This window comes from Abramis brama (assembly GCF_963993115.1).
Source record: "Abramis brama genome assembly, chromosome: 13".
In the NCBI taxonomy this organism is placed as follows: Eukaryota; Metazoa; Chordata; class Actinopteri; order Cypriniformes; family Leuciscidae; genus Abramis; species Abramis brama.
The window spans coordinates 23,109,372-23,137,266 of record NC_139975.1 but is presented as its reverse complement, the minus strand read 5'-3'; the positions used below and the strand labels follow the sequence as shown (position 1 = coordinate 23,137,266).

The following is a 27,895-nucleotide window of genomic DNA, read 5'->3' as shown; positions in this document are numbered from 1 at the left end:
GAGATCCTCCGGCCTTGCTTCTTCTTGGGGGAGATTCTCTGAGAACTGTTCGATAGATCCTCTGGCCGTGATTAAAGCATTTGAAGGACATTTGCTGAGGTCTGTTTGTCGATTATTCCTGCGCAGGAAGTAAGCTAGTTATGGGAACAGGTATTAGCACCCAGCCGATGTGTAGACGCGCTAGGGTATAGGATTAGCACCCAGCCGATGTGTAGACGCGCTAGGGTATAGGATTAGCACCCAGCCGACGTAGATGTGTAGACGCGCTAGGGTATAGGGTATAAATATTATAGGCGCAGGTAGACTTAGGTCAGATGAGACAGGACTCAGTTAGGTTTAGGGAAAAATCTACGACAAGCCATTAACTAATAATAAGGATAAATAATATTTAAAAAGTATAGAATTATCTAACATCTGACTATTTAAAAAAATTAACCTCAAAACATAAAATGCTAAATGGGGGATATCTATATGCCTATCCAGCATAAAAAATAGTAATAATAATTTAAAAAAATTGTCAGAACATCATCTCTCAGTTGCTACAGCCCTGTCGCGTCTTACAATTCTACGTTGTTACAATGTTGCGAGCACGTAGAGAGCGATGTTGCTATGGCAGAGATGCAATTGTAAAATGCAAATGTAAAAATTGTCATAATTGTGACTTTTATGGCATAATTTGTCATAATTATAATTTACTATATGCTTTTTTTTTGTCCTATGTGGAGAAAATGGGCTTCCATAATTATGAGATTTAAAATGACATGTAAAAAGCTTGTAGAAAGTTGCAACAAGGGCGATGTCTTGGGTGAATGGAGCTATGGAGTGATCACTGAAGTATATTGGAATCATCATCAGAGGAATTAAAAAGAAATGTGGGTCAAGGAGAAACCAGGCATGTGCAGGTGAATGTGGAACGAATAGCTGAAGAGAAGTGTGTAAGCCAAAGAGGAGAAGAGCATGTGAAAGTGAGCATGACTGTTTGGAGAGGAGAAACGTGGAGAGGGTGCTGGGTTAAGTGTTGCAACTGTTGCATGTTAGGGCTTTGAAATCATATAATGCACAAGTGCAACAAGTGTGAGCTAAATATAGTGTATCATATGCAGAAGTGGTGAAAGCTGTTGAAATGAGGATCAAATGGAAGAGAAAGAAGACTAATGTCAGAAACTACAAAATGAATGTTATTGCTTGGCCAGTGCACTGCAAATGGATGGTTATGTTGTGTTAACCTGCATTCTTGCGATAACTGTGGTGTTGATAACACACATCAGTACTCAAGCAATATCGTTACTTTCAAATATCTGTCCCATGATGACTTGAATATACAGCAAGCAGCATTGCATGAAACTTAGCATATTTCACTAGAAACGTCTGTTTACATCTGCCATAATAGACCAAGGACCCCTTGTTGGACAGAGACTGAGCAGTTGTTAAATATTATATGGAACTGACTGAGTATTGTATTTTAAGAAAAACTTATCCTATAATAAGAAAAACTCTTATCCTATAATAATATGCATAATATATTAATGTATTTGCATAGCCTACTTTATGCTTCCATTTAAATAATCTTTTTTTTTTGATGAACAGAGTATTGGGAATTCATTTTTTACTTACATTTTAAAGAAATATTATAAGAGAATTTTAACTTTTGTTGAAGTTTTGGCTTAAAATAAAAAGGATAATAGAGGATACTATCTCGTAAACAGATGAGATGGATATAGTAAAAGTATCTGAGAGATTCTTAGATGCAAAAGAGCTGGTGTTATTGACTTATGCGATAGTTCAGACACTGGAAGAGGAGACGGATTTCAGGCAAATAACACACTATAGGGAGAAGTAGCAAGGTTTACTGTTAAATGCTGTACATTTTCCAATATTGAGTTCCCTTGTGATTTCTGTTGGGATAAGGAGGGGGACTCATCGAAAGCCATCAGAGGTCACAGAAGAGGGCACTATTGAGACGCTTTTCTCTAAAAGAGATCAAGATAAAAACGGGAAGACCTATCTAGATTTAATGGAAGCGGAATTAGCAATAACCAATGCTTCTTGATGTTTTACCTTTGAATCTTCTGTATTATTCCATAGAAAGAAACCTTTTTTTTTTTTTTTTTTTTTTTTAAATCGTTGTAGGCTATATAGACTATTCAGTAGGCCTATCTTCTTATTAGTGATTTCTCTTTTTTGCTTTAAATATAGGCCTATATATATGTATATGTATATGTATGTATGTATATATATATATGTATATGTTTTATGTTTGATACAAATAATGATGTTTGTGATGTTGATTTGTATTGTAATGTGATGTCATCGCTATTGTTTAATGTCACATTAAGAAAATAAACTACTATTTGATATTAATTAAAGGACAAAAAAATTATTTTAATGTTATTGCAAAATAAACAAATAGTCTGACTCACTGCTTTATGGGCGTGGGCGGTGCTGGGTGTTTTGGCGCGATATCCAATTAGATTTCTCTGGCGAATCCAAGAAGAAACAGTCTTTTGGATAATGAGTAAGTTAAGCCTACGTGTAGCTCTTCACCGGGAATTCATTCTCTGTTTCTTTTTAAGAGGTAAATAAAGATGAAATCGCATAGCTTTCTCTAAAATGAACATGTCATGCCAAACATACCCTATACAATAAGCAGATAGGCACTCAATGTATTATATTACAATATGTTTCCTCTCAGTAGTTCATTTAGCGTACTGAAGCGTCGTTGACTTCCATTGAAACTGCCTCTGTCGCTTTAAGCGGAGTTTGGCTCCCTCTCGAGGAGGGGATTTGCAGCGAGCGTCTTGTCACGTGACCTAAATGAATATTCAGTAGTTATATTCTCCTTACAGCAAATCAAGTACGTCGAACGTGACATAAGTATCTTAATATTCATGAGTCAAGCCTTCGCCATAGTAGACGCCCGGGCGGTACTGGTACATTGACTGGCTGAGTCTTGTGTGTGTGAGGAGGGGAGATGATGGATGCGCTGCCGCTGACTACCGGCTGTGGTACTGAACATTTCAAATATAACACTCGAGTCGACTAGTTTTGAATGGCAACGATTTTACTGAGGAAAGCAGCATATGAGATGATTGTTTAAATGTTGAAGGTATTGTTGTATGAGTAATTGTGTTTATTTGTGCAGTGAGTGAGATGGAGGCCGGTGGAGATGAAGAGGGAGAGGCTCGGGAGGAGAGCAAGGAGGTGAGAGAAGATGCATGCATAAAATAATAGACTATATCTTTAATGCCTTCGCGTCTATTTATTATAAACATTCTCTGTTCATGAACATACATTATTCTGTATGTAGTGTGTAAAGGGATGTGGCTGTGTGAGTTAACCGGCGTTTTAATCCATTCGAGGGTTGACACCCTTTTCATGTGACAGGGTCTGCGCATCTTTTGTATTTCATATAATAGTGCAGATCATACAGATGATGACCTTAAAGGAAAAATATTCATTAGTTTGCTTTGACACGCATCATTTGTGGTTGCAGATAACACCTCTTAATTTCTCCATTTGTGGTTTCATGCATTTTCATATTTTGGATGTGGTTCCGTTCGTATTAATATTTCTAATTCTTGAATGAAACGTTCCAAATAAACTGCATTTATTTAAATTTACGAACGTATTGATGGTTTATAGTGACACTAAGGTTTCAGGTATCAGTGGAACAGTATTTACATGCGTTTGCAATGTGAAGGAGAATTATGTGGTTTACTTAGAAAGATGCCAGGAGGTTTTCCAGAGCATTGCACCACTGACACTAAATCTGACAAAGCCCAAATGTATAATATTTACAGTGTAGGACCTAAGACAGGTGTATTCGTTTTGGGACACAAGACATCCTTAATGACCGATTGATATCCAGAATAAGCTAGCAGGAACATACAGTGTATACATACCCTCACATCTGCAGAAATCTGGTTCAGTAACTCAAATTGCAGAGCAACCTGTCAGAGAACCACAACACTGATATTTATTTGCACGCTATTGTGTTAAATGTAATGCTACAAACCCTACAGTTTTTTCTTTTTGAACACTACAGTTCAAAAGTTTGGGGTTGGTAAGAATTTTTAATGTTTTTTTTAAGTATGTTTTTTAAAAATCCTCCTGAATTCATTATAAAATGCTGATTTGCTGCTCAAGAAACCATGTCTTATTATCAATGTTGAAAACAGTTGTGCTGCTTAAAGGGATAGTTCACTCAAAAATGAAAACTGGACATTAATTACTCACTCTCATGTCGTTCTAAACCTTCTAAAAAGAAGATCTTTTGATGAAATCTGAGAGCTTTCTGTCCCTCCATTGACAGCTACGCAACTGATACTTTGACGCTTTAAAACGTTCATCAAGAGGTCATAAAACCAATCCATATGAATTGAGCTGTTTAATCAATTTTCTGAAGAGACTCGATCGCTTTATATGATGAACAGATTGAATTTAGGCTTTTATTCACATATAAACCTTCACCTCATACATCAGTTGTGGTAAATGGAAGCTCAAGCATGCTTGCTTAACATGCAAGAACCAATTAGGTTCATTCTCGTGTGACGCAGCGTGTTTGAGCTTCTGCAGGAACCAATGAGCTTTGTTCTTTCATATACACTGAAAACATAATTTTTTTTTTTTTTTTGGCTGCTTGTTCAAATTGCTTCATTAAAATGAGCTTAAAGGGATGGTTCAGAGTAAAATCAACCTAAGGTCCTTTGCACCATGACCTTGAGCCAAACACCCCCCAGAAGCCTTTTTTCCCTTGGTCGAACATTATTAAAGTTAGAGCTTATTTAGAGAAATCAGACGGATGACTTAGTGCAGGTGCTAATGGATCCAAGGATGTATCTCGTAAATGACTCCACTAATAATGTCCGGAATGGTACCAAACTTCTACAGTAGTACAAATAGGTTCTGTACTCATAAAACGAGGCATTGGAAAGTTTGTAAGTACATCAGGAGTTTATTTAAATAACACTTGCCTGGCGGCTCATGTTACTGCTAACCAGTAATTGTGACGTCGACGTCCGGGTTAGCAGTAGCATGAGCTTACATAGATTCAAAAAAGTTCCATTAATGTTAATAAATTATTTGCTTGTGTGGAACCACTGTCCATAATTAAATTAAGTTGGTTTAAAGAATCATTTTTAAAGTGTAGATTCGTTTTATGATCTCTTTTTTAACTTTTTGAAGCATCAAAGTGTCAGTTGTGTAGCTGTCAATGGAGGGACAGAAACCTCTCAGATTTCATCAAAAAGATCTTCATTTGTGTTCATGGTAATTGATGACAGAAGTTTAATTTTTGGGTAAACTAACCCTTTAATATTTTTTTTGTGGAAACCATGATATATATTTTTTCTGGACTCTGATGAAGAAAGTTCAAAAGAACAGCATTTTTTTTTAATAAGTAAAAACTTTTCTAACATTATACATGTCTTTCTGTCACTTTTGATCAATTTAATGGATCCTTGCTAAATCAAATTATTAATTTATTTGAAAAAAATCTTACTGACCCCAAAAGTTTGAATGAAATGGCATATATAATGTTTCTTGTTGTGTTTTTTAGTGCCAGAGACTCACTGCAGAGAGAGATGAGGCTGAAAGGCAACTCAAGCACATTAAACGAGGTAAGATCAAGAAAACTGACTGTTGTGAAAGAATGTAAAGTCATCATCTGCTATTTTTTTTTTTTTTTTTTTTTCTCTTTGTAAGGTACTGTATGTTTGTCATTCAAAGTGGGAAGAATAATATTGTAATGTGCAGTATAGAGATTCTGTTTATAGGTGCGGTACATAATCACTTGGATGTCATTAGTGGTAAAGCATCAGATTCATTTTCTGATCATCTGTATTGACCAGAGGTCACCAATCAGATTCATGCGGTCCAGATCCCGGCTCAGTCTGGACCACAAATCAATTCTTACAAATTAATATAATTATAAATTGCTTCTTTTTTTCATAGCACCCAACGTAACCCCCGCTGGTTCTTTTACTATGCTCCAAAAGTCTTGAGATCACATTAAACTGAAGTTACGATAGCCTTTTTGTCTATATGATGACGTATATTCAAGTGAAATATTCGGACAAGAAAAAAAATTTAGGTTGGGACTTGATATTGTCCATCAGGAATTGATTGGATGGTTGTGGTTTGCTATTGCTGTGATGTCATATGAGTGACAGGTTGTCCCGTCCTCACGCCAGTAAACATCATCAGAGATGAGATGTTGCTGCAAGAGGGAGGGGAAGTTATTTAAATGGAAGATTACAAGATTTAATTAAAGCTGCAAGCAGCATTTATCGGGGTTCAAGCAGTTAAGGCCCAAAAGCATCAAAAGTTATTAAGTTTTATTTAGCAAGCATGTAACCACTGACATCATAGATGGAAAATACCATTTACAGCCAATACAGGCAATGTACCATAAAATTTGGCATGCTTGTTAAGGATGTTATGTCACATATGCTAGAGTCCAGAGAATTGCCCTAGAGTCTAGGTCAAACGGCCTAAGAGTTATGAGCGATTCTGTACTTTTGGTTGCTGTAGCGCCACCTATGGGCCAATCGGGGCCATAGTCTGATAGGTTGTCCCCAAATTGAGGCCTACCATCTGGCCAGGTTTCACGTCTCTAGGCCTTACGGTTTGGCCTGCACGATGCGTTTTACAAATCCTTACAATTACAATAGGGTTTCAGCATTTCATGCTTGAACCCCTAATGATGATTCTTTTAATTCTCCTCCAATTCTCCTTGGGTATACCCTGTACCCATACATCACCTTTTTACGAAGATGAAGAGGTGAAGATGATCTCACTTGGCTCATCCCACTAAACTGACGCTTGGTGTTGTCTTATCTCATTTCCTATCCCCTCACCCTCACCCATATCACCATTACCTGAGGGCTCTTCTGAATGGTCTATTATACATAGGTGTTAGCAGGCGTTCCAGTCTCCATGGCTACTGGGAGCCAACCGTGGAGATGCTTTAGTGTTAAGGTGACCTTACCTGCTTTCATTCCATTTTGTGACATGTAAGGAAACCCATCCTCAGTTAACTAGCTAATTTGTTAGCACTCTGACAACACTCTAGCGGCTGCCAGGAACTGGATCTGGAAATTGTTCTCAGGTGAGAAAATGTTAATTCTTCTCTGCAAGATTGAAATTAGGGTTTCATTTGACAGGGTTTCACTTGCTTTTTCATAAAAAAGGCCCAATGTTGAACTTTTGCACTTATGTTTATATAGTGAATATGTGCAGCGCTGAGGAGTGTTTTTAACGCAGATTCAACTCTAAGTGCCTATTATTTATGTAGAAAATAGTAAAGAAAGCCTATTTTTAATTCTTTGGGGACACATTCTTTTTTGCTTGGTTTTATTGGTAATGTGGTATGAACAGACTTGTGCAATTACTACGGTTAATTGTTACCACATATTTTCTTAATCATAAAATGTATTCAGTGATAAAGTATGGGAGATCAGTTTATAATTTTACTTGGAAGCCTATTCGGTAAATCATTGTGAATATTAGTTATTGTGCATAACTGAATACTGAGATTAATCCAGTTTTATTTTAGACTATAGTTTTGCTTCTGCTTTTAGGTTATGCTTGCTACTCTTTTTTTTTATTGTTTTATTTTTTTTATTGGTGTCCTGGAATTGTCAGACCTTCCCTAGGGAAGCAACGTAGAGCAGCTGTATTCAGCTCTCATCACTGTCTTGTTATATCACTAAATTATTAAAAATCACCAATTATGAATTATTTATCAGTAGAAAATGAATAGGCACCTTCCTTTCAACCTTCCATTGTAGTTCATGCCAAAACCCTCATGCGCTTTCATATAATTTCTGAACTGCATGTCACCTTGAATACAATTTAGTGGAAACATATTCAATATGAATGTCTTATAAAATGTAATGTTCACAAAATGCATGGTATTTTCACAATTACCTTGAGAGTTATGTTAGACTTGTGCACCACTCTCGGTCATTTTTCAATGTTTTGTCAGTGCATTTATTTTATAACCTCACTAAATGGCACAAACATGACACAGCAAATGTCACAGTAGTTTGCCCTACTTGCTGACATACAGGACAATAGTCTTGTGCAGAGTGCATGTGATTGGTCTGTGTTCTATTTAATGATTGGCTGCTGCAGGGGAACTGCTGTTGAGTATCTGGGAGGTACTGGATCTGTGTCTGGCAAAGCAGCTGTCTCCCACCTCCTCTTTGGGACGCTTCATTAAGAATACCCTCTGCACTTATGCAAATTAAAACACAGGCCCGTGTGTCAAGCTATCGGCCCCATTACTCAGCTAATTTACCTTTACACTTTCCATATCTTACAGTTTGTGTGTGGAAAGAGAAAAAATGAATGCTGTTAACATTTTAATGCAGTCTACACATCCGCCCTGCGTTTGAAGTAGATTATAGGTTGCAAGCACAGACACAATTAGTCCTGGAGTTGAAATCAAAATTGCTGGGTGATTAAACCTGAACTGTTACGATGTATTAAAAGAGCTTAATCGCTGTGATCAAAATTGGAATGGAAGTGCTTCAGACTAAAGCCAGCCTAACATTTTCTTAAAGTGGCAGACAAATGCTTGTTTTAAGCGGCTGTTTCCTGTCTGCTAAGGATGCTGCTGCATTACTTTAAGCTTTCGTCTCTGTTCGACTGACTCCGCAGAGCCATATTTTGTTCGTACAGCATTAAGCGTGGTGGACTTGCTGACCTAGAATCTGCACAAAGAAGAAAGCCCAGAAGCAGCGCTCTCTCGGTCAATCATTGGAAGCCAAATGAGATGAGCAGATGAATTTGGACTGATCTGCAAGGGAAAGAGAGAGCCACACCCCTTTTATTGTCCTGCTTTATTTTCATGGGCCGCACGTGCAAACGGACTCAGTGTCAGATGCAGAATTAATGAATGACCCAGATGTAGTGTTGGGGGTAACATATTACAAGTAAAACGAGTTACGTAATCAGATTACTTTTTCAAGTAATCAGTAAAGTAATGCATTACTTTTAAATTTACAACGAAATATCTGAGTTACTTTTTCAAATAAGTATTAACAAGTATAACATGATCCTAATTGTAGTTCTAGACTAAAAGTGAGCATACATTTACTCCTCTTACTTGCACAAAAACAGATTCAGTATTCCTTAAAATGAGTAAAAACTGTGAAATGCAAACTCGGAATATTATCCAAACCTGCAATAATTAAATTGACATAAAACATATACTGTATACTTTATGTATTTAATCTCACTTTATTAACCAACGTCTTTGCTGCTGACCTGTGATGATCCAATTCAACCATACTAATAATCAAAAATGGCTTTAGATAAACATCCCATTTGTGTTTCATTGTTTTTGTTTTTATTGCTGAAGTTAGAGTTTTGAACTTTCTTCTCTTGCGTCCTATTCTTCTGCAATACAGAACGGCATCACATCTGAAAGGTTCGTTTGAGCTGCGCCCTCTACTGTACAGGTGTGAATTTGCATTTACTTCAGCCTGTGGCTTATTCATCTCACTTTTGGTGTGAAAGGGCCTTTACATTTGCCAAAAATACAACTTAAGATAAAAAAATGGTGATTTAAACAGTATACAGCTAGTTGGCGTGAAATTTCAAGCAGTTTCTGCTAGGGGTGTAACGGTACGTGTATTCGTACCGGACCGTTTCGGTACAGGGCTTTCGGTTCGGTGCACGTGTGTACCGAATGCAATATTTTGTGTGCGGAACATAGGTACATTTTCGTGTTTCCACACGAACATATTAAGTGGCGGAAGTCTCCGTGTTCAGCGCAAATCCCGCCCTGCAGCTGATTCTAAAGCATTACCAGAGCCCGTCTACGGAGAGCCTGCCCACTCCCTATTAAGTCCTATTGTACCGAATTTTGGTTGTAGTTCCACCAGAGATCCACTGGGGGTGATCGCCCATGAGTGCAAAATGAATGGGAGTCTATGGGGCTAGACGGCTAAATGTGTCTCTTTCATCCGATTACCGTTGAGAAATCTCGTTGAAAGTTCAACATGGGTTATAGGTTGAAAGTTGAATGAACGAGTACTTATGTCCTTTCGATTTCTTACAAGTTAAGTTGTTGTTTCCCATAACACGCTAGCATTCTGCTAATGAACGCTGATTGGTCAGTGAAGGACTGATTACGACCAGAGATACCGCTTGATGGCATCGTGGCATCCGAAGCGGGACCAGAAACAAACAAAACAAAAACTCTTCTAGCACGTGTATTTACCTGTGTCAGCTGTGTTGTCGATGCCTCAAGTGAAAAGAAAGTGCAGAGCGCGAACGCACCAGAGTGACTGAAGGATTGCCGTAAAGCAGTATCCTTGGTCGTACGATGTGTATGACGTCATTGACACTTTAAAAGACTTTTTAAAGCAAATAAGTGACTCTAAAAAATCTAACACCCCGCAATGTGCATTTCTTTGCATCTCCTTTTGAATACAACATTCAAATTACTAGACAAAAAATTATATCCTGAGAAAAGTGGATTTTGATGTGTATAGCGCCATAGACCTCCATTCATTCTGCACTCGTCCTGTGAGCGCCCTCATATGGAATCAGAGTGGAACTGCAACCAGTTCAGAAGCCGGAAGTGTACTGAGAGTGAAACTTCTCGCCTTATTAGACATTCTCTGGTATTACCTGTCGTCACTGTAACCTAAACCAATGAAATCGACTGCAGGGCGAAAAAAAGCTTTTCCGCTCTGTGTGCGCCGCCGCACTCTCCGTTCCGTGTGTGTGTGTGTGTGTGTGTGTGTGTGCGTTCTGCTCTGTCGTTAACGGCCCAAACACTCCAATCATGTACCGATCACGCACTGGAAAAGCAAAGTCCGCTCAAATAAGGTGAAATTTCTCAGTAGTAGACTTCTGTTTGCTGAGCTGGTATATGCTGGCAACAATGGTAAAATGACCTGCTCTGGTAATAGCTTTGTAGGACTATATTTTATTTTGATAATTAGTAAAAAAATGAAGAAAAAAAAAAATCTTAAATTGATTATGTTGATTGATTATTGAAAAATAATACATTAATATATTTGTTTAATATTATTTTAATATAGGGCTATTTTCTGTTCCTTTTTTTCCCCGGTGTTTCATTTTAATTAGGTGATTCTAAGTTTAATTATTGATGATAACAAGCTTGGAGGAATTGCAATTAATTACAGCAAATTGTGCAATTAATTAATTTTTTTTAATCGATTCCCAGCCTTAATTTTTAAATATGAGCAGGCCTACAAGCTGGGATTGGTAATGCTGCACTGTAATCATAGTTATTTATTTATATTTTTCATTAAATTTATTATGTGATATTGGTTTGAGACTGAGAGTATTTTATTTAGTGGAGAATTTTGCAGCAGTATTTTATTTCTTATTCTTTTTTTTTATTTTATATATATTTTATTAAAAAGTGTTTAAAAAAAGTGTAAACAAATTGTTAAAAAAAAGTTTATAGTAATAAACAACCTGCAGTTTAATGTTTGCATTTCTTTCCCTTACTGTACCGAAAATAAACCGAACCGTGACTTTAAAACCGAGGTACGTACCGAACCGTGATTTTTGCGTACCGTTACACCGCTAGTTTATGCTGTGTTCAGTGGTGTGATTTTTGGTTTAAAACGAATTATTATTCGTCTTCATATCCTTATGTTAATTAAGAAATGTCGACAAACCTTTTGTCTAGATTTGATTACATGATGTACAGTATGCTTGTAGACAATAGCATTAGCAAGCATTATGTGTTGGGTCAGTGGCTGTGATGGATCAATAAGCTAAAAAATGGATGGGAATGGATTTTGTATGACTTTTGCTATACTGAATTATACTTTGCTATACTATTTTGATTTTAGGTTTAAGCAAATGCTCTGATTAAAGTTGTGTAAAGATGTTAAAGCTGCGAACTTCACACGTCCCTGCCAGGTCATTCTCTCACTGGCTCTGCAGAGCTGCTCGCTGCCGCACTGATGCCCATCCTGCATATTTAACAGGAATGAAGAAACGGGTGTCTAAATCCTGCTGCATTTGATTATCCAATAGGATAATGTGAATTGATATATTATAAAAATCCAAATGTTTTAATGGTAAATATTATTAAATACAAAATAATCACATTTGTTTAAATTGAAGGACTGTTTTTTTATTATTGCTTTTTTTTTTTCATGTGATATCAGAATCAGTTTCATGCACCAATCCCTAAATAAGGGGTCAAAGTGAGGACAAGCATTGATAACGCTCCGCTTTCCATTCTCACAATTTACAGTATGTTACCACATAAAAAGAAAATTAGGCGAAATGTTTATTCCGAGAAAGGGCTCCAGGGCAGGCTGGTGATGTACTTTGCTGTGACTGCATGTTGAGAGACGCATCGTTCCTGCATAATTCAACAGCCTTTCATGGAATAATGTATTATAAACTCCCTCTCGAGATCATTTCCTGTGAAATGCACGGGCACAAACAATGCATTTTCCATTTTATTTTGACCGAACACATTATGTTATAATTGATTGTAAAAAATGTACCATTTTAAAGAACTGCTGAAAGTTTTTTTTTTTTTTTTTTTTGATGCCACTTTAATGTATTTTAGAAATGGTGCAATGCACTAAACACAAACGACTTGTTTAGGAGCCTCTTTGATGTGAGCTGCTCTGACATTTGCTATGACATCCAATCCTCTATTTGAGAGGCCAGTGTAGTGTATAGAGTTACAGTCCATCAATGGTACCCAAAGTGTTGGGAAATGGTCCCCATTGTGAGCATGTAACTGATAACTGTCTATCTCATTAGACTCCGGTAATGTGTCACTGATAATAAAACCACATCTAAATGAAAACGTACTTGTACAGCCTTGTACAGTTGCTATTTCCTCATTTAAGATATGTTCTATAATAAAAAGTAGCATTTGTGGATCATTTCTGTGCATCCGGATTTGACAGACCCCTCATGAACTGTGTAGAAGAGAGTGTGATGTTCACTTCAAGAAATACTGTAAAGAATATAAATGAAAACATGACTATACTCCCACTTTTATTGCCATGATAACAGACTTATATAGCTTCCTAGCTGATGCTTGTATCTAAGTAAAATGTGCATCTGTCATACAGGACTGTATTTCTATAGAGTTACTTCTATAGAGCACAGTTCCTGCATGATGGATTGGACTGTAAATATGACCTGCTGTGCTTTCATTTACTCATAAATGCATTTCCTTTCTTTGCACAGTTTCCCAAATGGTGATCGAGGAGGTGAACGTACTACAGACCCAGCTTGAGATTGAGAAATCTTGCCGGGAAAATGCAGAGGCTCTGGCTACCAAGGTGTTTATCCAACAATACTATTCTTCTGTTTTGTCGGAAAACCTTAAAAGCCCTGAGATACTCACAGCAAAGTTCTTTTACGCTCTTCCCTTAGGGGTAAAAAGAAGAACGAATTTTTTTTGAAATACCTTTTCAGCTGTAAACTGTTAGCAAACATCACAACGCCACCCAAGCTGCTGAGAGCTACTTTTATATGAATATGTAAACACATGCCGCATGCTTTCCTCTCAATAACAAAATAAACACACAACAAAAAATGACAGTGGTGAGAAAACTATAAACTCTAGTTAAGAAAGCATCTGATCAGTGATGTGGATATGCTTGCACAAGCTTTTCAATTTGGCACTTCATTCAAGTCGCGTCACATTTATTCATATAGCCCTTTATATCATAGACTGCTTTAAAGCAATCAGCTTTACATTATTGAACATTACAACTTCAGTTCAATACAAAATTGCTCTCCAGTGTGTTCATGTTTTTACTCGCGTCTGACTCTGATGGACTGAACAGAATACATTGACTGGGAGAAGATTTATTTAAAAAGGCATAGCCTCACAGAGCACATTTATGTAGTGTCATGGACCAATGGAAGTTGAATTTTTCACCTTTATGTATCGTCACGGGCCAATGGAAGTCGAACAGCCAGGCGAACTTTTCCGGAAAGATTGATTTTGCAAGCTGTTTCTAACCCCGGAAACAAACTCCAAACAAACTTTATTTTGGCCTGATTTTGTTCAAAATGGCGTCACACCAGTCCGTTCGGCAAATTCGCTTGAAGTCTCTCGAGGCTGTAATGATTTTGTCTAGTTATTTTTGTTTGTTTACATCTTCAGGCTCTACTAGAAAGCAATATAAGCATGAAAACAAATTCTGGAGTCAAAAAAGGAGACATTTTGAAGAATGAGAATTGAGAATCGGATCAGTCTGATTCACTAATGAATGATTTTAGACCATTGTCGAATGTGCCAAGGAGAGCTATGGCAAAAGTCAAAACTTTTCTGATAATTGATGGTCTTAAATCACTTTGTTTTGATCACTTTTAGTTGAACTGTGAGAACAGGAAGCTGAAGTATTTGAGCCTGTCGTCACGGCCGTGTCTGGATGAGCTGCTGCCCAGTATTTCTGATTGCATTTCCCTAGAAGAGGAGACTGAACAACAAGATCCCAGCTCTGACCCCTTTTCTCAGTATAAGCTGCAGGTCAAAGGTAAATACCATAATACCAGTGTATTAAAATGGGGTGCAGTTTATAAATAAGCCTGTGTACAATTTCCTTCACCAAGGAATCTGTCATCATAAACATCAATGGTACGTCCATTCCAAATTCCACATTTTTCCACAGATCTCCAAGAAACCGTGAGTTCTATGCTGGAGGAGAAGAAGCAGTTGGCCTGTCAGCTTCAAGAGCAGCAAAGGAAGATAGAGGAGTTGACAGCACTTGTGAGTAGCAAAGCAACTCTTTTACTTTTTACTCCGAATGAAAGGCCGAGCTCAGTTAGGCTTGACGGCAGTGGATGGGGGCCTGCTATGCAAAGCGTCTTCCAGTATTTTAACCTGTTCATAAATAATAAATGATCTTGAAATGAAGCCTGCGGTATTGCTGATCCTAAAAGGATATCAGAGTAACAATGTCTAATTGAGTTTCTTTGCTGATAGTTTCTCAAATATGTGCCTAATGCTGATTTACAGACTGAAAAGGAGCAGGCTGAGATGAAGGAGCTTTATAAAACCATTGAGCAGCAAAGCAAGACCATTAAGAGGTTCAACAGGGGTGAGTATGGACGTTGTGAATACAGAGCCTCTTCATTTCCTCACTTGTATTCAAATTCATGAGCATGACATCATCTCAAATGGCCTGCAGTGCATCTGTGCATGTGCCTTCCAAGAAGATTAATGTTCCCCACCAGCCCACTCGCTACCGGCCGCACGTCAAAGTCCTTGATCAAATTATCTGTAAAAGATTCACCACAGGAAGTCCCTCTGTTCCAGCTGGGGGTGATGCACTTTGTTTTGACATCCTCCCAGCTCCCTCTTTGCTCATTTGTGTTATTACTCTGACTGGAATATTGGAAACAGCTGTGCTCAGGTCATATACTGTACTGACTTGACTGACTTAGTGGGTTTTAAATGTTTATTTTTAAACTAACAGTTTTGCCTATGAAATCTGATTGAAGGAGCCACCGTGTAAAATTGCTGATATAAGTGCAAGTGTGATTGAATATCGGTTGAATAATACATGAATGTGTCACTGTTCATTAGGGCTGGAAACCGAGAATTGGTTCTTATTTTGAACCAGTTCCATTTGCAAAGAATACCATGGCAGTAAAGAGACAATACAACCAAAATATGTTTTCACAAGTAAATTACTATTATGAGCTGGTTCTTTTTAATGAAAATGCTTAAAAACCTCAAAAAAGTTTCTACCGTTCAAAAGTTTGGGGTTGGTATGTTTTTAAAGAAGTCTTTAATGCTCACCAAATGTGCTGCTTAATATTTTGGTGGAAACTGGGATACATTTTTTTTCAGGATTAAATGGAAAGTTCAAAAGAACAGCATTTATTTAAAGTAGAAATCTTTAAACATTATAAATGTCTTTCCTGTAACAATTGATCAACTTTACTGACCCCAAACGTTTGAACAGTAGTGAATGCTGACATAAAGCAACACTTTTTATTTACTGTGTATACCAGTAACTAAAAGAATCATTAATGTAAAATCAGAACCAGTAAATTCCTTGTGATTCCCATCCATACTATCCATTGAATAATCTATGCCTGTAATACTGTGTCTATTATGATATTTGCCTTACTATGGATGCACGATATATCGGCCACCATATCGGTATCGGCCGATATATGTTCATTTTTAATATTATCATTATTGGTCCGATAAAAAGATTTGGCAGATATCTTAAAGCCGATAAGTAATGGATTATATCCTTCAGCTGAGACACTTCAGATGTGCACTGTTCGCCATTATGGTTTTGAATTGCTTTAAATATGATTCAAAAAAAAATTTGGTAAGAAAAGTTGGCCATAGAAGTGTAAAAAAATCATTTTAAAACTTTCAGTGGTTCAAACTAGGCTACTGTACTTTTTTTGTTTGATTTATGTTGAAGTGCTTGGAGCATGTCTTTTAATGGTGAGATTTTTGTTTTTGTAATCAGGCTCTCAAAAATTATATATAAATTTGGATCTAAATTTATCGGCCAATAGATTGGTCATCTGCTTTCAAATATAAATAATTATCGGTTATCGATATCGGCCAAAATGTTCATATCGGTGCAAGTATCATTAGAAATAAAAAATCTTTAAACATTATAAATGTATTCACTGCCACTTTTGATAATTTTGATCAATCTTACTGACCCAGTAACAGTAGTGTATGGTACCTTAAAGCAGTATTTTTTTACTACTATATTTATAGTTAGAACCAAATATTTTTCATTTACTGAAAGAATCATTAATGCAAAAGCGGAACCATTTTCGATTCCCATCCATACTGTCCATACAATAGTCTATGCCTGTCATAATGTCTTTTATTATATTTATTTGCGTTATACCTGAAAAGGCCTTACAGGGATTTTTGCCAAGCCTATTGCTTTATTATCGTTGTTTATCTCTTTAGTGTCTATGATGGCCACTCATGAGTATGAAAGCATGAAGGAGCATCTGGATTTGGAGCAGAGCCTCAGGCAGAAAGCAGAGACCTATGCACATGAGGTATGGGACAAAACACATCTCCATTCACTTCATCAGTACACGGGTGACAGGACAACTGCAGTCCCTGCCCTGGTGGCCTCAAAATCCTACCAAAAGACAAGATAGTTGTGTATATATATATTGATTGTAGAGTTTGAATTGTGTATGGCTGCCTGCATCACAGTAGAATGTTTCATTACCTTTAGTTGTTGGAGAAAACCATCTGAAATAGTTGTTTCCTTATGTTTATTTTCTCCTGTAGATGATGGTGAAGCAAAAAGAAGCAAACAGACAGAGCATGATTCTGCTGCAACAGGTAGATCCCAGCATTCAACTGCTCAAAGCTTTGGAAGACTTGGCCAATGTGACCAAAACATTAGAAGAAGAGAGAATACAGCACAAAGACAAGGTAGGAAACCTCAGAGTCTTTTAAACACATTTGAATTTGATTTTTAGATGTACAAAACTGGAGTATATGTTTTCAGTTTTGATAGCTCATTAAAGGGGGAAAAAGTGAAATTTTACCCACATTTCCATGAACACAATAAGCCTCATGAGTAATCGTGGATTACATGATAGGATTAGACAATGGAATTAAATCTAAAACCCCTTTTCAGTTATTTAAACCAGTCAGTTAGGGCTTTTCATAGACATAAATCCTTTCATAACTATTAATCCTCTAATGTTCGTTTTTTTAGATCTTCGTAAACGGTTTTGTCTGTGGTCTTATTCACTAGCCACACACAATCCAGTTTAAGCAGGCACTAAATGGGATGAAATAGTGCTTTGTATTCATCAAACTTATTTAAAGTTAATCATTAAAAAGTGTTAAAGTCCAAATGGAAATTAAAACTGTACATTTATAATGTTGCCTTAATTCAAATGTAGAATTTAAATGATTGATTCTAGTTTTTAGTGTTTTATTTTTCATTTAGACAGAATAGTATTGACTATTTCAACACGGTGAAGTTGGCATTTCAAACAGCTGATTCAGGTATCTGGTGTCTAGTGTCTGGTTGAGTGATACTGTACAGTCCCAGTAGACTAGAATATGCCAGATCATAGAGCGCATTCATTGTTTTGTTTTTTCATCTGGGTCTCCTGTGGCTCTACTCTTCTACATTTGCATCCTCAGCAGTAACATGTCATAGTTTTCAAACCACATTAAATGACAAAACTGGTAGGCTGACCACAACCACAAATATATTAAACCAACACAAATCTCAGAGCAGATGAGATTTGCTTTCATAATGCTTGACAGATGCATTCAGCAGCTTTCTGTGGCAGCAAATAAAGAGTTTCCAGATCATCAGATACTTTTTACACATGATAGTTACAAGGAATCAGATGTAGGCAATGTTATGTTCATGCATGCAGTGACAAAAGGGCATTTGCAGCATTACTTATACTGACATATTTGTTTTAGAGTTTGTGAATCAGTAGCACTGTTGTGTCATCAGTCAATATACAGTCTGACCCGCAATTCAAATCCAAAGAGCATGGATCCTAACTTCAGACGTCACATAATCAATAGGCTATGTTAGCAAAACCTTGTTTACAAGTCAGCCTGTAAATATGAACTAATTCTTTGCCAGAGTCAAGGACATTTGAAATTTTGCACCGGTTTGGGTTCCATTTGAGTTTGTTGAACTCACCAATTCAATCTAAAAGAAAGAAACACATCATTTCAATATAACTGTTTATGGGCATTTAAGTCAATTTCTTATATTGGAGCATTCAAGTCCTCCTGGGAATTTCATATTTACAAGTTGGGAAATTCGTATATAAGTTGGGAAGTCGTAATTACGTCATCAGCTGTATTAAAATAGCTTGGGTCGGAGCAACCCAACTAACAAAAACATGGTATAAAAATGTTTTGTTTATGAAAACCTTATTTCTGAATGTTCTCTGAACGTTCAAAATGTCCAGTTGTTTTAAGAAGTTTTTCTTCATTATAGGGAACTTTGCCAAAGTTCTCAGAATGTTCCTTATTAACTGGGAAGAAGGTGATGTGCTTTTTCTGCATAAAATTCAACCAATGTTTCTACAAGAAACTTTACATTATGCAAAATGTGTAAAGAATTTGTTTTTGTTCAATTTATGAAGGTGCTGCAAATTAAATCATTATATATTCTATGGTAATTGTATAATACTTGTATAAAAAGTTTTTTGTTTATTTTAATACATTTACAATTAATACAGATGCTGCATCCATTGCTGCATCCGACATGTTTTCTCACTGGTACGCCACCGGAGACTTAAATAAAATCTGTGCATTCAAATACAATCTTTTCAACATGACTTGAATGTTTCATATGTCCCATTTGTTTGCAGGTAAAAGCTCTAGAGGCTGAACTGGAAGAATGTGCTTTGCGTAAGCAGCTAGTTCAACTGCAAAGGCAACTAGAGATATTAGATGAAGAAAAGAAAGAGATGGAGGGAAGACTGCAGGAGGAAGAGAAGAAAAACAGTGTTTTGGAAATGAAAGGTAATATTAAGGATGATTTTAAATTTGAAGGCCAGATACTACAACAGCATAACACTTAGGAACATAACATCCCGGCGTCCTTTTTTGTCGTTTGTCACAGTGAAAGATCTGCAGGCGGAGAGGAGGAGCTGTGATTCAGCATCAGCCCCCTCCCCTGGGACCGCTCCTCCCCCGGCCCCTCTTCCTCAACCACCTCCACCTCCCCCACCCCCTCCTCCTCCACCTCCCCCACCTCCTCAGTCCCGCTGCAACCCCCTCAGGTAACGCCCCACTTTACTGCACTGAAGCCAGACTGTCATATACCATCATTAAAACAGTGTTGTTCTTTATCCCAGCTGTGAACGTCTAATGACATCTCTTTGTTTACGGCAGCTCTCTCATTGCGATTATGAGGAAATCTTCCAAGGGAGGTAAAGGAAGCCCAAAACAAGAGCAAGCCCCAGGTGATTGTCCCCTTTTCCCTATAGTCAGAATTGTGTATTTTTATTCTGTTGCCCTATTATTGGTGCCCTGACAAACACTATCTCTCTCGATGCAGCAACTGAAGCTGTGGATGATGTTAAAGTGAAAGCCGTCAATGAGATGATGGAGAGGATTAAACACGGAGTGGTCCTCAGGCCTGTGAAGAGTCAGGACACTAAGGTTGGGCAAAATTCAGAATTTCATTGGCTCTCTTTATGAGTTGAAATTTGATCTGAACTTGCCACACTCCACATGATTTTGAATTGGAATTACAGGAAGAGGAATATATTGTATTACATTTGCAATTTAAAGAAATTTAACACAGTCACACAGCAGAACAATTTGATTCACCCAAACCAACTAAATTGGCAAAAAAACAAATACATTAATGTTTAATGTTTCCACTTAGTAAACTTACTTCATGTTATTTGTCTCTAATTTGAAGACGTTCGGGTAAATCTAAGCATTCTGTGAAACTGAGTATAATTCCATCATGGTCTATAAAATATGGACTAAATACAAAAATATATAAATGGCATTTCAAATGTTCACACTGCTGTTTAAAGGTTAGGGGTTGGTAAAAAAAAAAAAAAAGTAAATGTTTTTGAACATAAGTCACACCAATATACAGTAAAACAGTAATATTCTGAATTATTGCACTTGTTTTTTAATGCTGAATGCTTGAATGGATTATTAAAAAGTACTTCTACAGCAATACTTTTTAAATAATTTAATTAATTCCAATTTAATTTCTTAATGTCTTAATTTCTTAAATTCAAATTGCAATCCTACACCTTGTTTGCAACTCCAAATTCAAATTCAGAAACTAAATTTGAATTTAATAGAAATTTTAATTCAGTTGTAAATGGTACATTGGTTATGAATATATTGTGTGTATTGTGATTGATGGTCTGTTGTGTTTCTCTACTCTGTACCATCATCTGCTGACCTCATCGTTGCAGAGATTTGGCACGAAGGTATGTTCAACTCACACATATTGTTTACAGTGTTTAGCAACTGTCATCACACCAGATCATTGTTCCACGTGCAGCAGTGTTAACAGTTCAGACGGCTCTATTACAATCAAAGGAAATCTTGTGTTTTACAACTCAGCACCATTTTGTCAATACAAAGATCCTGTAGAAATGGTTCATAGCATTTGTTCGTCCTCCCTGAGGAAGAGTTGGGTCATTAAAGCATTTTGCGTATAGGCAGTTCATAGCCTGAGAGGGGACCCATCTTGTTTAAGTTATTGATGGACAAAGCCATCAAGATCATCCTGAGGCTCAGAGGAGCTGGATAACTTCAGATCAATAGCTATAGTCCTGACTTTAGAGATTGACTGCATTCTCATTATGCTGAACTGGCAGATTGTCTCTTGTTTTTGACTTTCGGACGTTACTCATCTAAAATGTGTGCATAAACTTAAAAACAACATGCTAAATCACCAATGTTATTTATATACTTTTATAGTATTTAATACAAATTTGAATTGGTTATTATTTTTACATTTTCATTTTTAAATTTAAATTAAATAAGTTAAGAATTTTATGAATTTCATGTTTCTTTTAATATTTCTATTGAGCTTTAGTTTTAGTCATTTTACTTTACATTCTACTAATATTTACATTTTATTTGATCTCAGGTATATTATTAATTACCGAAAATTATTTTTTTAATAGTTTTAGGTAAAAATAACAGTGATATTATATCATATAATGTTTTTTTTTGTGAGAGATTTTGTGATTTTATCATATAATGTAACTTTTCTTTGTTCCTGATCCACAGCAGCCGGTCCCAGTAGCAGTTGCAGCAGCAGCAGCAGCAGCAGCAGCAGCAACAGTGGAGGAAAAGCACCAAGAAAGTGCAATGGAAGAGCTGAAAGGCATTCTGGTAGGCTTTCTGATTAACTGATTTTAATACCCTCTTGTTAGTTATCTACTGATCCACAGATTACAGAAATCCATCCCATTATACGTTTGTTTACAACAAATAGTTCTATGATGATGATCATGGTGTTCAGTAGTGGTTGTGCAGATAAATGCATAATCTACTAAAGAATTCTTTGCTTAGAAATGCTAAACTCAGCAATGAATCGTTCATCAAATTCTGTTCTCTCTCTGAACCTATAGGAGACGGTGAAGAAGAGTCCCAGTCGTGGGTTTCAGGAAGTGGTTCATGCTAAAAAGGACAGTGAACTGGAAGTAATTCTGAGGAGGAGACGCAAACAGGCCTGTGATCCCGACACAGAAGGCAAGAGGATAAACACTACCCTTCAAGAACCATGAAATTGTTGAACGTATACATCTACTATGTATTTGCTGTTGAAACAGGAAGTATTACATACTTTATCAAAGGGCTTTTAAAATAGCCTGTAAGTGCTACAGTACACAGCTAGCAAAAATTTGTTCCAAGAATGTTTGCTAATGTTCCCATTAAATTTCTTGGTAATGCAAACACTAAGAACACATATACCATTTTATCTTTTTGCAAACATTATGGGAACATTACTTTCAAAGTTCTCTAAACATTCTGAAACAAGTTTTAATGTTTAAAAAATGTTAGACACAGGGCTGCCAACTTTTGAGTTTAGCTTGGAGCGAGATTTTTATTTATTTTTTTGGCGGGGGGGGGGGGGGTATGTAAAAACAAATATTGCATCACAATAAGTGTAATTGTGATTGTCAAAACATTTGGTAACTAAATAGAATTTTATGAAGTTTAGTGACAACATGTTACAATGTTTACATTGTACAATGACTGGTATAGGATACAGTTTTTATTATTGCTTGACAAAAATTTCAAGATTTCAATTCCATTCTTGTGATTTGATTCCGATTTTTATTCAATATTGACTAATTTGGATACATGTTTATTTTAAATTTTTATTTTAAAAAATAATCTCACCTAATGCTGTAAACATAGAGGGCCCAATCTGCTGGTATTATTAAAGGTTAAAAATAACATTAAATTAAATATAATGCAGTTTTTGTTATAATAACAATTATTTAATGACATAAGTAAAAATATAATAAATATGTAATATAGTGCTCAGCAAAATCTCCTCTCTAGCTATTTTTTCTATTCAATTAACATGCTATGGTCGTTAAATGGCTTTCCTGAGGTAAATGTAACGTTATGTGACATAATTGTTCTCCTGCTGTTATATTGACCTCTTTCCGTGGTTGGAAAAACACTAATTGGTCGATATTATGTATACTTTCGGTAAGTTGTACTGCATCTTTAAATAAAAAAGTAACAGGTGATCGGTTCACGTGCACTTGAACTGAGGCGCTCAGCGATCTGTCACGTCACATTTACAAGCGCCAAACGTATTTTTGTCTGAATTTCGTAATAAAATTGACGGAATCTAAGAGCTGAGAATTAGTTTAATATTAAAAGTACCTCTTTGCTCCACAATTTTTCTGTGCGTGAGAAAATGGATGTGTGGCGTGAGAGCGTGTGAAAAGTGTCAATTGCGCGAGTCTCACGGTGAATGCGTGAGAGTTGGCAGCCCTGTAGACAAATGTCCAGTTAAAACGTTCCAGAAAAGCATTCAATGAATGATGTAGGCTATAAATAATGTTTTTGTGCTAACATTTGGAGAACCAGGAAGAGAAAACCTGTATATTTTAAATGTATATACTAATGTCAGCGTATAGTAGTAAACTAGCATGTAGAAAAAAGCTAATAGGCATGAACTAAAAGCTACAAAAGTAATATTTGATGTATTTAAGTTGTGGTGATGATGATAATGACGTTAATGAAAAATGTATTTCAAGTAAAAGTGCAATGTGTCCTTTTGTTGGCACTGTTTATGACCTAAAATAAATGTTTGGATTTAGGATTGAAAATACCGGTGTTCTGCATAACTCGAGCGAATAATGACACTCCTTCATCTGTTGCTCTGTAGATGATGGGCAGCTGAGTAAAGTCTCGTCATCAAACAGCCTGAACGGGCGACACAGTTCTGACTCTGGCAAAGACACAGAAGGGCCAGGCAGCAGCTCTCTGTCAGGCAGTGAGCGCGGATCGAGAACCAGCTCAGACTCGGGCCGAGAGCCAGCCATGGCTCCGCAGAGCTCAGACTCTGGCATGGAGTTCAAAGGAGGCGCTCAGACAGACAGTGTCTGCAGATCTCTCTCTGAGAAAGAGCCCACTGAGCCGGTCACCAACGGCTGCTGTTCAGGGTAAGGTTACGCTCACACAACTCGTTTGTTCAGCGGTCAACCACAATAAATCGATTAAGATTGGGCTTTGTTACCTATTTTGCTAGATGTTAAAGTACCCCTATTATGCTATTTTAAAGATTCCTGATTTAGTTTTGAGGTCTCCTACAATGCATGCATCAGGTCAAAAAACACTTTAATTTTCTCATAATATACATTGCAGCATCACCTCTTTTCTCACAGGATCTGAAACGGTTTGATAATGGATCCAGTCTCTCTAAACCCCTCCTTTCTGAGAGCGTACTCTGCTCTGATTGGTCAAATGGCACCAGTCTGTTGTGATTGGTCTACCAATTACATTGCGTGTCAGAAACAAAACACCCATTACCATACCAATACCATGAATTTCAGCTCTGGAGTCTTCCTCAGCGCTTAATACACATTGATACGAACAGTAACAATGGCGTAGGTTTTACCGTATCAGTTTGAGCCTGAGTCCTCATCCATGCAAAGTGGTTTTGCTTTCACAGCGCAGAAAACAGCGTCTTCTCTTCCAGGCCTCAGATACAGCTACAGTGTTTGAAGGTCAAAGGAGATGCTGTTTGTGGACAGTCAATGAAGACCATAGGCTGGCATTATGCACATTTGTTACAAACCTACATGGGTTTGTGCAGGAAATTAGACTTGAATTACTGACGACTCGTTTCAGGCAGTTCAGAATCAGTTCTTTCTTTTGGGAGACAATAACTCCATTTATCTGCATTTTGATCTTTGAAACTTTGTAGACCTTTTACATTCACCGCTATATTACACACTACATGAAAGGTAATATCTAAAAAAGCTTAATAGGGGCACTTTAATATGGCATCTGTACATAAATATTATAGTCTGTTCACTTTTGTTGTAATTTTTGCATATACTTTTATGATCAGTGAAGTGAAGGATGGAGATCCAGAGAAGTGGACGGGGCCCAACGGGATTGGCCATACGGATGCAAGTGAAGACCTGCAAACCATCAGCTCCTCTGCACAAAGCCCCAATGCAGCAAACAGTAGCACAGACGCCGAATGTTAACGGCAAGTGGCGCTGTAAGGACAGCTGCATTATTTGCACAAAACCATGCTTTCGAAATTAGTTTGTTCCAAATTTAAAATCAGCTGTTCATATTTCAAATTATTATAGAAAGATCATTTCATCATTTGCAGCTTGATTACTATTACACTTAAAAAAAAAAAAAAAAAAAAAAACATCTTACCAGACACTTTTTTTTTTGTTCCTTTCATTGACAATGTACTGTACCTGCCTTTACCAATAATAAACACAGGGTGTTTAGATATTAGGGACATGTGTCATACATTTCAGATTAATTCTATAGTTGCTATTAGATTCATCTTAGATTCATGGATTCAACATCTGAGTCGCATTTCCATAAAAATGCAAGCAAGGAAACAATGAAGTGCGTAATTTCTGTGCCACTAGCAGCAGAATTTGAGTCTGTTTGAGCGATCTGAATAAGGAAGTCTGTGACACCTGAAGGATCCTTTAGCATTCCCATTCATCTCAATTCTTCGGAGACGATTTGGACCCCATTGACTTTCATTGTATGGACAAGAGCAGTTGAAACATTCTTTTTGTTTCACAGAACTATACCTTTAAGAAAGATGCATTTTGCTTGCTAACCAGTCAAACCTTGATGCCTCCGCCCCAATTGACAATTCTCAATCAATGTGTGAGTTTGAGGCGGGATTACCTGTTTGAACAATGGCGGATGCTGCAAGTAGCACAGAATTTACGTCATATTCAATGCAAAGCAGCAGAACAATCCTGACAGAATCACTGCACTGCACATCATGGCACCTTTGTTGTTCTAAAAAGGTCCTAAGTGTGAACTAGACTATCCAAACTTTAATCAAGAGATGCAATTATAAGCCATGTAATCGATTTTACCTTAAAGAGGAACCGTGGTGGTCTGTTCTGTCTACCTCTTAAGACACACCTCTTGGGGATTTGAGATCATACATCCTAGATATTAGGAAAATGAAATACCATCAAGTCATGGAGGGCTACACACGCATGTCTTCCGCCGTGGCGTTTCCAAAACTTTGCACTGCATGAATGCACTGTACAAAAGTTTGGCTTTGATTGACAGTTGCGTCATGATCAGATCTGCTCACTAGCTCTGAGCTGTTCCAATGCAATATCATCTGCAAATTGTAATATTGTGCAGGATCAAGCTGCCTCTAATAACTGCGAATATTTGCCTTGTGACTCATCTTGACTCTAAGTGGATCATGTTAATGGTACGACGTGAGTAATATTAATGAGACAGAGTTCTGGCCGTCTCATTTGTCCTGTTCTTATTGCCCAGCTAACAGGGAACGTTCCCAGATCTTTGGCTAATGTTCTGTTATGAATAAATGTTCTTCCTGTAACGTTTGTTCAAAAGTTATCCGGTGTTTAATAACATTCTTAAAATGTTATTTATACATTGTTCATGGAACTTTTTTTTTTTTCTGAAATGTTTTAGTTTTTCAAACGTTTTTTAAACGTTACTCCTCACTGCTCGTTCAGAGAATAGACAACTCAAAAGTATCTTTCTCATTATGTTTGCAAAATGATAAAATGTAACATTCTCTTAATGTTTTCTGTAATATTTGCATAACCAAGAAATGTGTTTAAAAACTGGACGTTTTGAACACTAAGAGAACATTCAGAAAATCACGTTTAACAACTTAATGGGAACGTTAGAAAAACGTTCTTAGGGCTCTTTCACACAGAATGTGCTTTGAAAAACGCACGTTTAAAAAAAAAAAAAAGTTGAACTGATTTTAATTTGAGCGCCACGTTTTTAGAACGCCATGTCATTCGCGAGAAGCTGCAAAAGACGCGCGCGAGGCGCAACGGTCATACACGTCCGTCTACCGTGCGATTACATAGACAGACAATGGAAAAGTAGCGCATTGGAATGGAAAAACGCGTTCTGTGCGAACGGCCCCTTTGAATATATTTTTGTTAGCTGGATGGTCTGAAGTCTTGATATCAGGCTACTTGACAGCTGCAATAATATATGGCCAATAATTGCAAATACTGAATTACTTGTGGTTGTATCACTTGTCAGAAAATCTGAATTGTTTTATTATATATTCTTGTTTTCACACTGTCATAGTTTTTAATAACCCACATTGAAGTGACTTATTTACTTTTTTTTTTTTTCCTTTTTTTTTTTTAAACTGTAGGAGACTTGTTTAAATGGCTCCTTAATTTCTCACCACCTCTGGAATGTGTTTTGGCCTTAATGTTTGCACCACTTCTTCCTTTTCGGCCTTATTGGAGTGTAGGCTTTTGTATAAGAACTCTGAGAGGTGATTGATCTGACTTGTGATCTTGAAATGTGTGTTTTGAAGCTTAACCTGAGTGTACCTGTTTTTATTTGAACTGATCTAAACCTTCCTCTTCAACATACCTTTTAAACTCAACTGAATAAACTTATGAAGAAACACAAACTGCTCTTTATACCTCTTTTTTTCTGCTTTTCAAACAAATGCATGTCAGCATCACATATTATCATTGAACTTGTAATTTAGCACAGTATATTGGTTGTGCATAAGCAATTTAAGTTAAAATGAGCTCCTTTTAATAAGAACTTGCGTAACAATGACACAAAATGACACTTGTACCTTAGGATTAAATACCGTACTTAAATCTTTCTTTAAAGTGTTTTTTTAAGTAGTGTGTTTCTCAAAGTAGTTGGTCTCTATAGATTCTC

General features: G+C 36.8%; 1 protein-coding gene across 2 annotated transcripts; it reads left to right on the top strand.

Moving 5' to 3' along the window:
• Positions 1-27,630, top strand: shtn3 (shootin 3). Of its 2 annotated transcripts, none has more exons than XM_084132641.1 (18): positions 1-99; positions 3,143-3,201; positions 5,558-5,618; positions 13,216-13,310; positions 14,354-14,516; positions 14,652-14,749; positions 14,999-15,080; positions 16,937-17,031; positions 17,273-17,419; positions 19,345-19,498; positions 19,599-19,758; positions 19,871-19,941; positions 20,037-20,140; positions 20,923-20,937; positions 21,749-21,853; positions 22,093-22,213; positions 23,874-24,150; positions 25,062-27,630. In XM_084132641.1, exons 2-18 carry the CDS (start codon positions 3,151-3,153, stop codon positions 25,201-25,203), a joined length of 1,941 nt encoding a protein of 646 aa, XP_083988767.1. In that variant the 5' UTR covers positions 1-99; positions 3,143-3,150; the 3' UTR covers positions 25,204-27,630. The 2 variants fall into 2 exon arrangements, with proteins under 2 accessions (XP_083988767.1, XP_083988766.1); XM_084132640.1 differs by lacking the exon at positions 1-99 and adding an exon at positions 2,944-3,005.
• The last annotated feature ends 265 nt before the right edge of the window (positions 27,631-27,895 follow it).